The sequence below is a fragment of the Natator depressus genome, chromosome 28 (genome assembly GCF_965152275.1).
Source record: "Natator depressus isolate rNatDep1 chromosome 28, rNatDep2.hap1, whole genome shotgun sequence".
In the NCBI taxonomy this organism is placed as follows: domain Eukaryota; kingdom Metazoa; phylum Chordata; order Testudines; family Cheloniidae; genus Natator; species Natator depressus.
The window spans coordinates 12171121-12186294 of record NC_134261.1 but is presented as its reverse complement, the minus strand read 5'-3'; the positions used below and the strand labels follow the sequence as shown (position 1 = coordinate 12186294).

Here is a 15174-nt window from a genome sequence, read left to right as displayed (position 1 = left end):
TCCCCAAATATCTCACTGGGTGCTGTGTGACACCCAAGTCAGTCTTTGAGCCTCGAGTGCCCCTTGTGACTTCCTGAAGGGATAGACTCAACTCGGAGGGGTGAACACTATTTACCTCTCTCCGTTCTGAGAACTGACCATTTATTCCTACCCTTTGTTTCCTATCAGTCCAGGAGAGCACCTTCCCTCTTATCCCACGACAGCTTACTTTGCTTAAGAGTCCTTGGTGCTTAAGACCTCTCCCTCTTTTGTGGTACCCCACGAGCACCAGCTCCCCATCATCTTCTTCCCTCCCACTGCTCCCTGCCCTCCCTTCTCCCAAGGACTCCTGGAGAGGAACCTCACACGGTCTCCTGTCAGTGGATGGCCCCACCTGACTGTCCCACCCTCCATGCACTTGGGAAGTTGTTATAACAGATGGGCAGTTCCGTTATAGTTCGACTTGGAAAGATGAGATTTTTCCCAGTACATGCTGATGAACACTGACCGCACCGTACATTCACATACGGATGGGAAAATATCTCTATCGATAACCATCTATATTTCCAGATAGGCAAAATAAGAAAAATACTGCTTGAGAACTTATTAGGGTTGGATGTCAGGTGATTTACTTGGTATATTTTTGACATGTGACGTTGACGACTTGTGTTTTAACCATTATAAAGCGTTCACTTTTTCAACGTCGACATCTGGGGTCATAAAATAATTGTCTGGCCTCTCCCCTCCCCTGCATAATTTCCTGAAACTGTGAACATTTAAATCATAGAAGATCAGGGTTGGAAGGGACCTCAGGAGGTCATCTAGTCCTACCCCCTGCTCAAAGCAGGACCAATCCCCAACTAAATCATCCCAGCCAGGGCTTTGTCAAGCCTGACCTTAAAAATATCTAAGGAAGGAGATTCCACCACCTCCCTGGGGAACCATTTAAAATCATTTAAAGTCCTGGACCTCCATGGCACTATTCTCTGAAATGGTTCCTCTGTTCCATGCGCAGGGCTGGTAAGAGAGCAGAATTGAAAGCTCTTGAAGTGTGGGTGAGACGATGGTGTAGGGAGGAGGGATTTCAGTTTATTAGCAAGTGGGGAAGAGCTCCAATGAAACCAGAATGGAACCAGATTGCTGCCATATAAAATTCAGAGAAGATAGTAGAGGGTTTTTTTTACAATTATAGGGTGAGGGAAAGCCAAGAGGTGTGGAGGCTCACATGGTTCAGACAAAGACATCTCTTAGGGATGAGTTTAATTAAAGGGGGATGTCTATATCTCAGTAAAGAAGACAAGAAAGAGGTACAGATAGGAGGTAGTGAGGAATAGTCAAATGAAACAGAATCCCATTTAAATAGAACACATGAAGGAAAGCACTGACAAAATTTAGAAAGGCTGGTATACAAATACAAGAAGTCAAAATAACACAATGGTTGAAACGGAGTGCCTGACATGCCATGAGGGTATTGATAGAATAGGCATCATGGAAACTTGGTGGAGAGAGGCTAATCAGTGGGACATGGTAATACAATGTTTTGTTCAATATCTTCATAAATGATCTGGAGGATGGCGTGGATTGCACCCTCAGCAAGTTCGCAGAAACACTAAGCTGGGGGAGAGGTAGATACGCTGGAGGGTAGGGATAGGGTCCAGAGTGATCTAGACAAATGAGAGGATTGGGCCAAAAGAAATCTGATGAGGTTCAACAAGGACAAGTGCAGAGTCCTGCACTTAGGATGGAAGAATCCCATGCACCGCTACAGACTAGGGACCGAGTGGCTCGGCAGCAGTTCTGCAGAAAAGGACCTAGGGGTGACAGTGGACGAGAAGCTGGATATGAGTCAACTGTGTGCCCTTGTTGCCAAGAAGGCCAATGGCATTTTGGGCTGTATAAGTAGGGGCATTGCCAGCAGATCGAGGGACGTGATCGTTCCCCTCTATTCATAGAATCATAGAATCATAGAATATCAGGGTTGGAAGGGACCCCAGAAGGTCATCTAGTCCAACCCCCTGCTCAAAGCAGGACCAATTCCCAGTTAAATCATCCCAGCCAGGGCTTTGTCAAGCCTGACCTTAAAAACCTCTAAGGAAGGAGATTCTACCACCTCCCTAGGTAACGCATTCCAGTGTTTCACCACCCTCTTAGTGAAAAAGTTTTTCCTAATATCCAATCTATTCCTAGACAATTCCCAGATATTTCCTAATATCTAATTTATTCGACACGGGTGAGGCCTCATCTGGAGTACTGTGTCCAGTTTTGGTCCCCACACAACAAGAAGGATGTGGAAAAATTGGAAAGAGTCCAGCGGAGGGCAACAAAAATGATTAGGGGACTGGAACACATGACTTATGAGGAGAGGCTGAGGGAACTGGGGATGTTTAGTCTACGGAAGAGAAGTGTGAGGGGGGATTTGATAGCTGCTTTCAACTACCTGAAAGGGGGTTCCAAAGAGGATGGATCTAGACTATTCTCAGTGGTAGAAGATGACAGGACAAGGAGTCATGGTCTTAAGTTGCAGTGGGGGAGGTTTAGGTTGGATATTAGGAAAAACTTTTTCACTAGGAGGGTGGTGAAACACTGGAATGCGTTACCTAGGGAGGTGGTGGAATCTCCTTCCTTAGAAGTTTTTAAGGTCAGGCTTGACAAAGCCCTGGCTGGGATGATTTAGTTGGGGGTTGGTCCTGCTTTGAGCAGGGGGTTGGACTAGACACCTCCTGGGGTCCCTTCCAACCCTGATCTTCTATTCTAATACCAGGGTACAAAATATAAAGGAACGACAAAGTAGGTCATACTCATTGGGGAGCAGCGATGGTAAAGAAAGCAGAGAGTCAAATAAAATAAAATAAAAAATTAGATGAAACAAGCTGCACCGTAGATAGAAATTCTGAGCTTGAATAAAAAGAATACAGCATTAGGGATATAACACCACCCACCAGATCAGGACTGTGAAACGCTGCAGAAGTTTACAGAGTCTACAAAACCAGAAAGAACAAATAATACTGATGTGAACTACCCTCATGTTGACTGGGTAAATGTCACCTCAGGGGGTGATCAGAGGTGAAACTTTTAGATACCATTCCTAGCTTCTTCTCGGAGCAGCTGGTTCTGGAGCCCACCTGGGGAGAGGCGATTCTTGATTTCGTCCTAAGTGGACACGGGATTCGGTCCGCACAGCTCAGTAAGTGTGACCATAATGTAATTAAATTTAACGTCTTTGCAGGGGGGGGGGGGAACAATACCGAAAAACTCCACCGTGGTAACTTTTAGCTTTAAAAAGGGGAACTACACCAAAACGAGATGGAAATTTAAAAGAGCGGTCACAAGGGCTAAATGCCTGAAAGCAGCACGGGGAACATCGAAAACCGCCCCAGTATGGGTTCAGACTAACTGTATAACCCAAATTGGAAAAGGCAAGAGAGTGTCTCAAACGGGGGGGTCCTGACCCAAAAGGGGGGTGATGGTATGGCCACCCATATTTCTGCGCTGCCTTCAGAGCTGGGCAGCCGGAGAGCAGTGGCTGCTGGCCGGGCACCCAGCTCTGAAGGCAGCATCACAACGAGCAGCCGTGCGGATGTCAGGGTGGCACGGAGGGGAGAGGGAACGATCATCACAGCACGAAGTATTTTCGAAGCTGGTCCCAGCAAAAACAAACAAACAAAGAAAAAACTTGAGAACCTCTACAGTAAGAGGACCAAAACAAGGCCACTCCAGCTAAACAACAGAGCTACGGAGGCCATCCAAGGTATCCTGTGAAATCTGGACGTTAAATGCTGGTGAGGTGAATAGGAACACGCACAAACTCTGATACGCTGAGTGTAATGATGCAGGGCAAGAAGGGAATTTGAGAAGCCACTTGCTAAAGATGCAAAAACAAACAGATTTATTTTGAAGTATACTGGAAGCAGAAGGCCTGCCAGATAGCCAGTGGAGACACAAGACAACCAAGGCGTTGAAGAGCTCCGTTTAAGCTCGGAAGCTGGCGTCGCTCACCAACAGATATTGGTCCAACAACCCAAATACCACCTCACCCACTGCGTCTCTCTAATATCCTGAGACCAACTTGACTAGAACACCACGGTCTAAAATGGAGCACTCAAGGAAGACAAGGCCATTTTGGAAAAGCTAAATGAATGCTTCCCACCAGTCGGCGCTGCAGCGGATGTGGGAGAAATAGCTCTGGTGGGGGGGGGGGGGGATCATTTTTGGGTGAGAGATCTGAAGTCCTGTTCCACACTGACGTGTCAACAGAAGAGGCTTTTGAATAAACTGATAAATTTAACAGTACTAAGTCACCAGGACCAGAGGGTATTCGCCCAAGGGTTCAGAAGGAACTCAAAGGTGACATTGCAGAACTACTAACCATGGTCTGTAATCTATCACTGAAGCAAGCCTCTGTTCCGGACTATTGGGAGATCGCTAATGTTTAAGGCTACCTTCTAGTCGCGGGTATTTTTAATAGTCATGGACAGGTCACGGGCGGTAAACATGTCAAACCCCCACCCCGAGGTAAGTCATCCCCCCTCACCGCCTCCCACACACCCGAACGGCTGCTGTTGCAGAATTCACGGAAAGTCATGGAATCTGTGACCGATTTGCAGCCTTCCTAACATCACCCCAAGTTTTAAAAAGTATCCCAGGAGCGACCCTGAGAATTACAGGCTGGTGAGCTTCACTTCCCTTCTGGGCAAATTGGTAACAATGGCAGTAAAGAACAGAACGATCAGACGCAGAGATAAACACGATTTGTTGGGGAAGAGCCAATTCTGCTTTTGTGAAGGGAAATCAGGCCTCTCCAATCTATTAGAACTCTTTGAGGGTGTCAACAAGCATGTGAATAAGGATGATCCAGAGAATATAATGCACCTGGACTTTCAGAAAGCCTTTGACAAGGTCCCTCACCAAAGGCTCTTAAGCAAAGTAAGCAGCCATGGGATAAGAGGGAAGGTCCTCTCGTGGATTGGTAACTGGTTAAAAGACAGAAAATCAAAGGGTAGAAATAAATAGATTTCACAATGGGGAGAGTTAAATGGTGGGGTTCCCCAAGGATCAGAGCTGTTCAACATATTCATAAATGATCTGGGAAAAGGGGTACACAGTGAGGTGGCAGATACAAAATGACCCAAGATAGTTAAGTCCAAAGCAGACAGCAAAGAGCTACAAAGCGATCTCACAAACCTGGGTGACTGGGCAACAAAATGGCAGATGAAATTCAAAATTGGTAAGTGCCAAGTGACGCACGTTGAAAACAATAATCCCAGCTCTACATACACAGTGATGGGGTCTAAGTTAGCTGTTACCACCCAAGAAGGAGATCTTGGAGTCATGGTGGTTAGTTCTCTGAAATCATCCACTCCATGTGCAGTGGCCCTCAAAAAACCGAACAGAACGTTGGGAACCGTTTGGAAAGGGATAGATAATAAGACAGAAAACATCATATTGCCTCTCTATAAATCCATGGCATGCCCACATCTTGAATACTGCGCGCAGATGGGGTCACCCCATCTCAAAAGAGAGATCTTGGAACTGGGAAAGGTTCAGAAAAGGGCAACAAAGATGATCAAGGGCATAGAAAAGCTTCTGTAAGAGGAGAAACTAAAATATATATAGCTGAGCTGTTCGGTTTAGGGCTGGTCTACACAAATTTAAGGCTGGCTTAATGACGTCACTGAAGCCTGTGAAAATGTCACACCCCGCGCAATGTAATTAAGCTGACCTAAGCCCCAGTGTAGACACTGTTGGGTCTATGGAAGAATTCTTTCAACTAAGATACCACTTCTCCATCACTGTAGTGTGTGCAAAAATAACACCTACCCTTAAAGAAGAGAGGTGACTAAGGGGGGATATGATAGAGGTCTATGCAACCATGAATGGTGTGGAGAAAGTGAACAGAGAAGCCCCATCATTGGGGATTTTTAGACAAACACCTGTCAGGGCCAGTCTAGATAATACCTAATCCTGCCATGAGTGCAGGGGACGGGCCTCGATGAGCTCTCGAGGTCCCTTCCAGTCCTATGAGTCTAAGTGTTATTTACCCTTTCCTGCAATACCAAAACCAGAGGTCACCTGATGAAATGAATAGGAAGCAGGTTAATACAAACAAAAGTAATTTTTTTCCCCCCACTCACACAATTAACCTGTGGAGCTCGTTGTCGTAGGATGTGGAGTTGGCCAAAAGTATAACTGGCTTTAAAAAAAGAACTAGATAAGTTCATGGAGGATAGGTCCATCAATGGCTATTCCACAAGATGGTCAGGGATACAACCCCATGCTGGAAGCAACCCTAAAGTTCTGACTGGAGGGGAAGATGTGTCGATCACTCCAACTGTCCTGTACACTCCCTCTCAAGCTCTGATACAGGCCACAGTCGGAAGACAGGATACTGGGCTAGATGGGCCATGGGTCTGACCGGTAAGGCTGTTCTTATGATAAAAACGGCACACACCAAAAACGCTTAAAACCCACCATTCTGAGCAACTGTGAAACATTACATTGATAAAAATCGGGGGGAAAAGAAGCTTAAAAACAAACATGGATATTATCCATCAAAAGTATAAAAATAAAATAAAAATCGAATTCTGCCTAGCCTAGCTATAGTTATTTACGTTCAGCATTACTTTCTGTTCAAAAGTCAAATATTCTAACAACTCTCAAATCCAGATGCTTACTCAGATTGTCTTGAAATTCTTCGGGACAGCAGCGCTGAAAGAGTTTATAACTGTACAGATTGAACTTTCAGACTGACGAGGAAACGTGAGGCATCAAAAGGACGGACACGCCCATGAAGTGCGGCGAGATTAAGGCTCGGTTAATAGCCAGAGGTTTCCGGCAATCCACTGTCACAAAGATTGGCTTGCTCAAGGGAGTATGCCGTCGAGTCTGAGCCATACCACTGTCAACATCCAGACAATATGTGATATGCAGGAGTTTCTTCTTGACGTTTTGCCCCAACTTGGAAATTTCCAGATTAAAAGCAATACTTTAAAGTTCTCTGAAACCCACATGCAGACCCACACCCCTAACTGACGCAGGTATGCCGGCAGATCTCTCGTATAGACACAGTTAACAGGGGCAAGTCCATTAAAAATCTAAATGCCCATAGCTGCATTAATGCAGAGTTAAGGTTGCCGAATGCTACCGTAACCAACACGCCCACGTAGTGACACCAAGACCACTTACACAGAGAGATTAAGGAATTTCCTCTATAGCCTTAGTTAACGGCCAGTTGGCTTTCAGCTCATGCACTAAGCTCCAGAGGTCCCCGGTTTGATCCCACACACCAACAACTGGGGTCCAGCGTGTGGACGGTGGCTGAACGAAAACCAGGAGATGAAAAGTACACAACACCTCTTCAATGCAACCTTAACTCTGCCCCCACCCACTAGCACTGCAGCTGGCAAGAGCCACTCAGAAAAATTCAGTAAGGGCGGTGCAAAGGTTAACAAACTACCAGGGAAGAAGAGATGGATTCTCCAGCTATTGAAATCTTCAGGACGATTTAGTCCGACACAAGGTATTCAGCTGAATACTGCCGTAACTGGATGAAATTCGAAGGCCTGTGTTACCCAGGAGACCAGACTATATGACCTCATCCCCTCAGGCTTTAAATTCCATGAATCTGTCATAAATATGAGGACGGACTAAGAGAACATGTCACCGTCTGTCTTGTGCTCTACAGATGGGAATCCCAGCATTTATCGGCATGCCCTCCGGCTGCGTGCACTGGGTCAGCTGTAATCAGATGGGGGAGGGATTAGTTGGAGCAGCTTGGCGGAGCTGTGACTGTGACATGAAGGGACGCGCACATGAAACTTGAGGGACTGAGTCTGCCCCATTTCAGGGTTGTAGGTTGTGTCACCAGGGGGAGTTCTGGCCATGGGGATTGTCAGCAGTGCGGTGGCCTACGGGCTTGGTGGTCTCGAGGGGTAAGTGACGGCAACGACTCACCTGAGGCTGACGGGCTTCGTAACATTTTGCAAGTCTGGGACAGCCTGTGTGCGGTAGGCTCAGTGTCTGAGTGCAGGCCAGGGGTAGGAAGTTTCTATTCACGACACTTGCACCTAACCCCACATTTTGCCTTAGCAAAGAGAAGACGTTCGACTTTGCACTGTACTGTTCCTGGGCTCTGTTCCCCGCAGCGTTCTGCAACAGGAGAGGGCAGAGTGCTCGTGCGTGTGACAGTGGCACGTTGCTGAAACAGGGCAGAGTTAAGGTTACATTATGGGGGTGACGTGAACCTTAACTCTGCATTTCCCCTTCCAAGAACCGAGGGGACGGGAATCCTTACCCAGTGAGGTCACATTCTCGTAGTTCTCCTGCATGACGTCTCTGAGCGGGGTCCAGCAGAGACCACTTTTCCCTGGTGAAATACACACCCACCTCCTCAAAAGTCACCGGCCCCTGAAAGAGCAAGAATCCAACCCTCAGGACCTGCTGCCCCACTCACAGCCCCACCATTCGTGGGGCAGAGGAGCCAATCAAGTGGAAGCTCCGGGAGGCTCCCGGTGAACAAAGCCCCACTCCCAGCCTGCGGAGATCAGGCGTGGGGAGAAAGAAAGAGCCCCTGGTCTCTCCCAGCAGAGAAACAGGGGCAAACCCACTAGCCTCCTACAGTGGCTAGAGGCCCCAGCAGAGTCCACGGAAAGCCCCCTGGTACGAACTCCACTGTCAGCAGCTGGATATGAGGGGAGGGGGAATCTCCCCTAAGCCTCACGGCTGGGTGCCCCCTTCATATCTCACAGCAGCTGCTGGTTAGTTGGGTCAGGCTCCAGCATGGGCAGCCTGGTCCGTTTTCCCTACCGAGTCCAGGGGTCCTGTTTCCTCTTCCACAAATTAGGGACTATTTCCCCTGACACTGTCCCCAGGGCAGCGCACCACACCCCCCCAGCAGCGGGGGACAGGGAGAACCAGGGACTGGCTTTTCCCCTCTCTCTCCTCCTCACCTTGTTCACAGAAGGCGGATCTGCCCAGGGAGGCTGTAAGAAGTGTGTCTGGGCAGGCCAGTCGGCCAACCGCTCTCCCCACTACTTATTTCTCCCACTGCCCCCGTTCAGTCTCCCTCCTCTTTCCCCGTCGCGCTCCCTCTGGCCGGGAAAGTCCCGTTTCAGAGTTGTCTGCTCTCCCGTGGCTGGATCGGCTCCTGCAATCGCTAATGGGAGGAGAGACGAGGGGCCGCTGGGGCAGACCCAGGACTTTCCCTGAGGTCTCTCTGGCTCAGGAGTTAGGAGCAACGGGGCTGGAGAACGTCCTCACCTTGGCCGGCGCAGAGGGGGCTTTAATGAAGGTCTCTCCTCGGCACCGATCCCGCTGGGAGAGCAGCAGCTGCTCAGCCTGGTCTCCCAGATCACAATGGAGGCTGCAGGGTCTGACCAGCAAGCTGAACCCCCATATCCTGAGCAGAGGGGGGCAGAGGGTCTGAGCCGCCTCCCCTCCTTTAGCTACAACCGGAGCTCCGTGGTGCGAGCAGCTAATGACTCCACCTCCCCACGGGGACAGGTGCTGATCTCATTTATCCCGTGTTAATCTGGAGTCACTCTTTGTCCTTCCTAGCAGTAACTCTGGATTAACACGGGTCTGAAGGTTCGTCTACACCCCACCAATTTATGTAGGTTATTGGAGACTGCGGGGGGAGGGGGGGGGCTAATTAACCCAACAGGCCAGACTTAGAGCAGTCGTTAAACTACCCGTGAACCCCTTTCACTAAAATGTCAAGCCTCGCGAACCCCCTCCTCAAAATGGATATTTCCCAGGATTTTCTCCTTTACCCGAGTATAAATGCTAAAAGCCGTGATCTTGGAAATATAAACTTTGTGTTTACGACATTCTTATTACACACTATTTATTATTATTCATCATTACAGTATTTTATTACATTCTGAAAACGGCAACACTCTTCCCAGATCTCACTGTGGCAGCTTGTATCACTTTGAATACTCCTGTTGTAAGAGGAGGCTCCTAGGTTTCCTCCGGGAGCATCAGATGTGAACCAGCCTGAAGGGCTTCAAGAAGCCAACTCAAAGAGTTCCCTCTACACGAGCATTCAGGTCTTGAGCAGTCCAGGCAAATAACGCACGTTACAACGAAGCTTAAACTTGTTCTTTGTCATAATTTTAAAAACCATACGAGCTGCCTATTGAATTTTAAAAACAGCAAAAAAAAAAAAAAAAAAATCCACCTCCCTTTCCATTTCTTAAAAGGTGTCCTGGAGTTTAAATGTCCTCAGTGTGATAGAGATGCTTGCTTTGAGCTGCTCAGCTCTTGGAAGTGCAGGGGCTCCGGGCTGCTGGCCCCGTGCTGCCCGGGGTCCCTCGGGACAGCTCTGTCCACCATTAGGGATTTTTTCCCCCCGACAACCCCCTGAAACATTTCGCGAACCCCCAGGGGTGAGTTGAGCACCCTGTCACCACAGCGACTGCCACTCAGGGAGCGGGGAGTACCTACGCCACCAGGAGAAACACCTGGCGTTCTTACAGTTTTGAAGGGGGAAGAGAAGCAAAAACGGTGGTGATTTCATACCAGACTTTGTAAGTGGATAGAAAGTTATCCTCACCCCTTGCTGGCCATTCATACAGGCAGAGAGAGCGTCTTTAACAGGAGAATGGAAGGCCTGGAGGAACCAAAAAATATTTAAGGAATTTCCATGTCCCGTCACTGGCCCAGAATGGCCACCAGGCACCCACCCCAGAAGCGGCTGCATCTCGGTGCTGGGGGAAGGAACCCCCGATGGGAGACCGTTAGTCACCTGGCGGGTGGGGGTACCTCTGGTGAAAATGGTGAGAAGAACGTGAGGGTAGCTTGGAGATGCTCGGGCACTGGATGGGGCCGCAAGGACCCAGTTACACACAGGGCAGCCTGGGGAGCGAACTCCTCGGCTTGTGCCATCTGGGGAAAAGCAGAGGATGCAGCCCACGGTCTGGTCAGCAGCTGGAAGACACTGATCCCCCTACCAAGAGGGGCAGCCCCTGGCTTTAATGCCTATTACATATGGGGCCAGTCTCTTTCATCGACCCTTTTAAATGATTCTCCAATGAGAAGCAAGTTGATCAGGGGACAATTTAACCCCCTGCATCCGGGGACTGTCTCAAGGCGACAGAAAAGGAGGACCTGTGGCACCTTAGAGACGAACAAATTTATTCGAGCATAAGCTTTCGTGAGCTGCAGCCCACTTCATCAGATGCATGCAGTGGAAAATACAGTGGGGAGATTTTATATACACAGAGAACATGAAACAATGGGTGTTACCATGCACACTGTAACCAGAGTGATCACGTAAGGTGAGCAATTACCAGCAGGAGAGCGGGGGGGAAAAAACCTTTTACAGTGATAATCAAGGTGGGCCATTTCTAGCAGTTGACAAGAACCTCTGAGGAACAGCGGCGGGGGGAGGTGGGGGAATAGTTTTACTTTGTGTAATGACCCATCCACTCCCAGTCTCTATTCAAGCCTAAGTTAACTGGATCCAGTTTGCAAATTAATTCCAATTCAGCCGTCTCTCGTTGGAGTCTGTGAGGTTTTTGATAAAATGCTGATGACGCGAGAGGGAAAACCACCAAAACCGGAGGAGAGTGAGTTTGTGTGTGTATGGGGGTGGGGGGTGTGTGTGTGAGAAAACCTGGATTTGTGCTGGAAATGGCCCACCTTGATTATCATACACATTGTAAGGAGAGTGATCACTTTAGATAAGCTATTGCCAGCAGGAGAGTGGGGTGGGAGGAGGTATTTTTTCATGCTTTGTGTGTATATAAAAAGATCTTCTACACTTTCCACAGTATGCATCCGATGAAGTGAGCTGTAGCTCACGAAAGCTCATGCTCAAATAAATGGGTTAGTCTCTAAGGTGCCACAAGTCCTCCTTTTCTTTTTGCGAATACAGACTAACACGGCTGTTACTCTGAAACCTGTCAAAATCGGAAGGGATTTTATATCCAGATTAAAGGGGGGGGGGGAATTGGGCTCCTTTGAAGGGATTTTTAGATGAATGTTCAGTAAATGGTCCTGGATTCCCCCCCACCCCCATATGGGCAGCAAGGTGCCCTTTGAAAAGCCGCTTTAAGAGGGCAGCCAGAGGGTTGGAGCAGGAAGGGCTACCTGAGGGCAGGGATGGGGTGGCAACAGGTGACTGGCAGCTGGCGGGGTGGGGGGGGGGGGAGTTGAGACTTCAGCAGCTGTGACTGGGTCACCTGGGGCTAGGCACATGGGGGGGACGGACACTTGCTCCTCCCTTCCCCTCCTGTGCCCCTTCCATGCCCTGTTGCTGGCAGAGAACAGCCCCCTCGTCTCCACCCCAGAGCCAGCCGCAAAGCTGCACCCACTAAGCCCCTTCTCATGTGGGGAATGACTCAGGGCAAGAGTTTCCCACCTAAGCCAGGTCAATGAGCATTGAGAAGGGGGGGGGGGTAGCGGGGGGAACCACCCCCCCACATTTGAGATGTTAAATTGATATTTGAGAACTAGGGGACCTCTTTCCCCACCAGGAGCAGATCCTGCCCCACAACTTCATTAGCCGCAAGGGAGCAGATTCGGGGCGCGGGGAGGGGGGGAGATTTAATGCCCCCAGGTCCCCTTGGGCAGAGGGTCTCACTTTCCCACAGTCACTTTCCCACGGTCTCTGTCCATTACCTGCAGTCTCTGGCTCCGGGCGGGCCCCAACTGGAGAAAGCGCCCCCCGGCCGGGCAGGGAGGGGTTAATGGGAGGATTTCCCCCCCAGCACGGACCCCGGGGGGAGCAGCAGCTGCTCGCCCAGCGTCTGATGCTCTCGGGGCTTTGTTCTCCCGGATTCCTGCCTCCTTCCTCCCGGCTGCTCCAGCCCCTTCCTGTGCCCTGCAAATCCCGTCCCGCGGCTGCAGCGCTGGCTGGGGGGGCTGGCCCCACCTTTGCCGGCAGCCCCAGGGGTGCTCGCCCCCCTCAGCCCGGGCAGGGGCTGGGTCTAGCCCGGGGTGCCCGGAGCTCCGGCGGGGTCTCCGCACCGCGGAGTTCTGTCCACACCCGCGCAGCCGGCGAGATCCGAACCCCGCACGGCTCGGGCGTGTTCACACGGCGCGGCCGGAGCGTGTCCACACCTGGTGCGGAGCGTGAGAGCAGGGCAGGGGGCGGGGGGCGCTACACAGGCCCCGGCTTCCCTGGGGGTGCTCAAGCCCCGCACCCCTGCCCTGCCCCCAAACCATCCAACCCCATCCCACTTCTTCTGCCCCACCCCACCCGAGCCCTTCCCGCCCCTGCTCTGCCCCCACCCCAGCACACCTCTCCCCTTACAGGAGGGGACTATCCCCGGCTTTATCCCTTCATTTCATGACGGTGAAAAGTGAAATAGCAAGAGAAGGTGTTCCTGTTTCCTACCTGGCTGAAAGGAAGGCAGGCCGAGTGATTTCCAGGGCCGCGAGGAATAAAAGCCAAGCTAGCAGAGGATGGTTTCGATCCATCGACCTCTGGGTTATGGGCCCAGCACGCTTCCGCTGCGCCACTCTGCTGGGTGGTTTTTGTCCTCTGCCAGGCTGGGCAGACTGCTCCTTGTGGGTCTGAGCATGTGACTTGTGCGCTGGGGAGAGGGAGCGGGCACAAGGGACTGTTACAGTCATTGAAGAAAGTCATTTTGCATGTGTCCTTTTCAACTATAGAAGAATGAACTGAAATCTGAGCCCTGCATTCTTCTCTGCTGGGCTAAGAAATGGGCAAAAACATCCTCTCCCCCCCCGTCCCCCCGGCTTTTCTGCGGGCAGGATACAGTCCGTTTGCTGAAAACCTGGTGCTGAAAACGTTAATCGTTTTGATGTCGTTTATTATGACCCCTTTAACATTTGTTCTTCATCTCACATGTATTAGAACCGACTCTAGCTTCTAAAAATGAATTCCAAAATCCAGTCTGCCCTCAAAACTTTGCAGCCAAATTTCCAAACCTCTCTGAGCAAGAGAGATCCGAGCACTTTACATAGGCCCTTATATTTTTCAAAGCCAGTTTTGTTCAGTGAAATGCAGGCCCAGAGAGTCTATTAAACTGAGAGGGGAATGGAGCTCACGGCTTATTTTATTTTATTTTATTTGTTTCCCAGTGGGCAATTCCAGGTTTCTAAAGCAGCTGGAATATTTTAAGATTGCGAATAATTTAGGGCAGGGTCCTGGCTCCCTGGAAGGTAGGGAAAGATGTGAGCTTCGTTAGCCAGTGAAATCTGCAGCGTGTCTATCACAATCAGCCAGTGCGGCGTGGTCCCGGGAGGTTCGGGATTGTATTTATTAGCCTCCCTTTTAAGAAGGGGTGGAAGGGCGAGCGGTGACGCACAGATACTCAACCCCCCAGGGAACTGGGGTGGGGGGCAAGCAAGGGGCAACACCAAGTGGTCCGTGCGTCCACGTCACTTTCCCCACCTGGGCTGGGCAGCTTCTTGCTCACCCCTCTGGGGGTGCGGAGGAACGTGGGGGGAGGGGACAGACGGGGAAGCAAGCCCCAGGTCCCTTTCCTATGGGGGCATGGGAGGAGGGGTGCAGGGCTTAGGAGCCCGGGAAGAGACTGCAGCACGCAGTAAGTGGGACAATACACCTCTTCAATCCAAATTAAACAGTGCGGGGAGGCAGTGTTGCCCTGGGGGGGTGGGGAGCCCGTGGGAGCCAGGGGCAATGCGGGGTCAGGGGCCACCATGCGGGCTCCAAAATACAACTTTGCCCAGGGCTCCATTTCCCCTAAGACCAGCCCTGGTTGAGATGGTGGCAGAGGGCAAAACCCCGGCACCGAGAGGGGCAGACGGGATAAAAGTTACCCCGGATGGGCTGAACCCTGGTTGCAAAAATTGCGGGGGAGTGAAGGGGCTTTTCCGTTTCCCCCACTCGCCGGAGTGGATGTTTCAACCCCTGCGTCCCAGGGCTGGGTCTGGAAAGGCACCAGGCATCCCCATGCCGAGGCCAGTTTTCATTTGCGGACCCCTAAAAAATTGTGAAGGTAGGCGCGGAGCCCTTTGGAAATCTTAGACATGTCGGCAGATCCCCTGCAGACCACAGGTTGAAAACCGTGGTAATGACAACCTTTCGTGGACTCTTCCAAGGTAGTCTGGAGACTCCCAGGACAAAGCAGCTCTTCCCTATCTACGGCCAGCTCTACTCTGCAAAGCGTCTTCACGAAAGGGTTGCGTCCCTGTCTCCTCCAGAAGGCCGCTTCTGGTGAAGGAAGCCGCCTTCTCCACCGACGTAATCATTCCATATCCACA

General features: G+C 50.5%; 1 protein-coding gene and 1 non-coding gene across 2 annotated transcripts in view; both read right to left on the bottom strand.

Moving 5' to 3' along the window:
* The window catches only part of LOC141978940 (uncharacterized), a 44046-nt gene extending 31056 nt beyond the window's left edge, over positions 1–12990 (bottom strand). Inside the window, 3 exon segments of the mRNA XM_074941341.1 lie at positions 8270–8382; positions 10532–10588; positions 12601–12990. Coding sequence (XP_074797442.1) covers positions 8270–8303 — 34 coding nt within the window. The 5' untranslated portion in view covers positions 8304–8382; positions 10532–10588; positions 12601–12990.
* Positions 12991–13377: 387 nt separating this feature from the next.
* Positions 13378–13449, bottom strand: TRNAM-CAU (transfer RNA methionine (anticodon CAU)). Its single transcript has one exon. It is a non-coding gene; the product is annotated as a tRNA-Met (tRNA).
* Positions 13450–15174: the final 1725 nt, after the last annotated feature.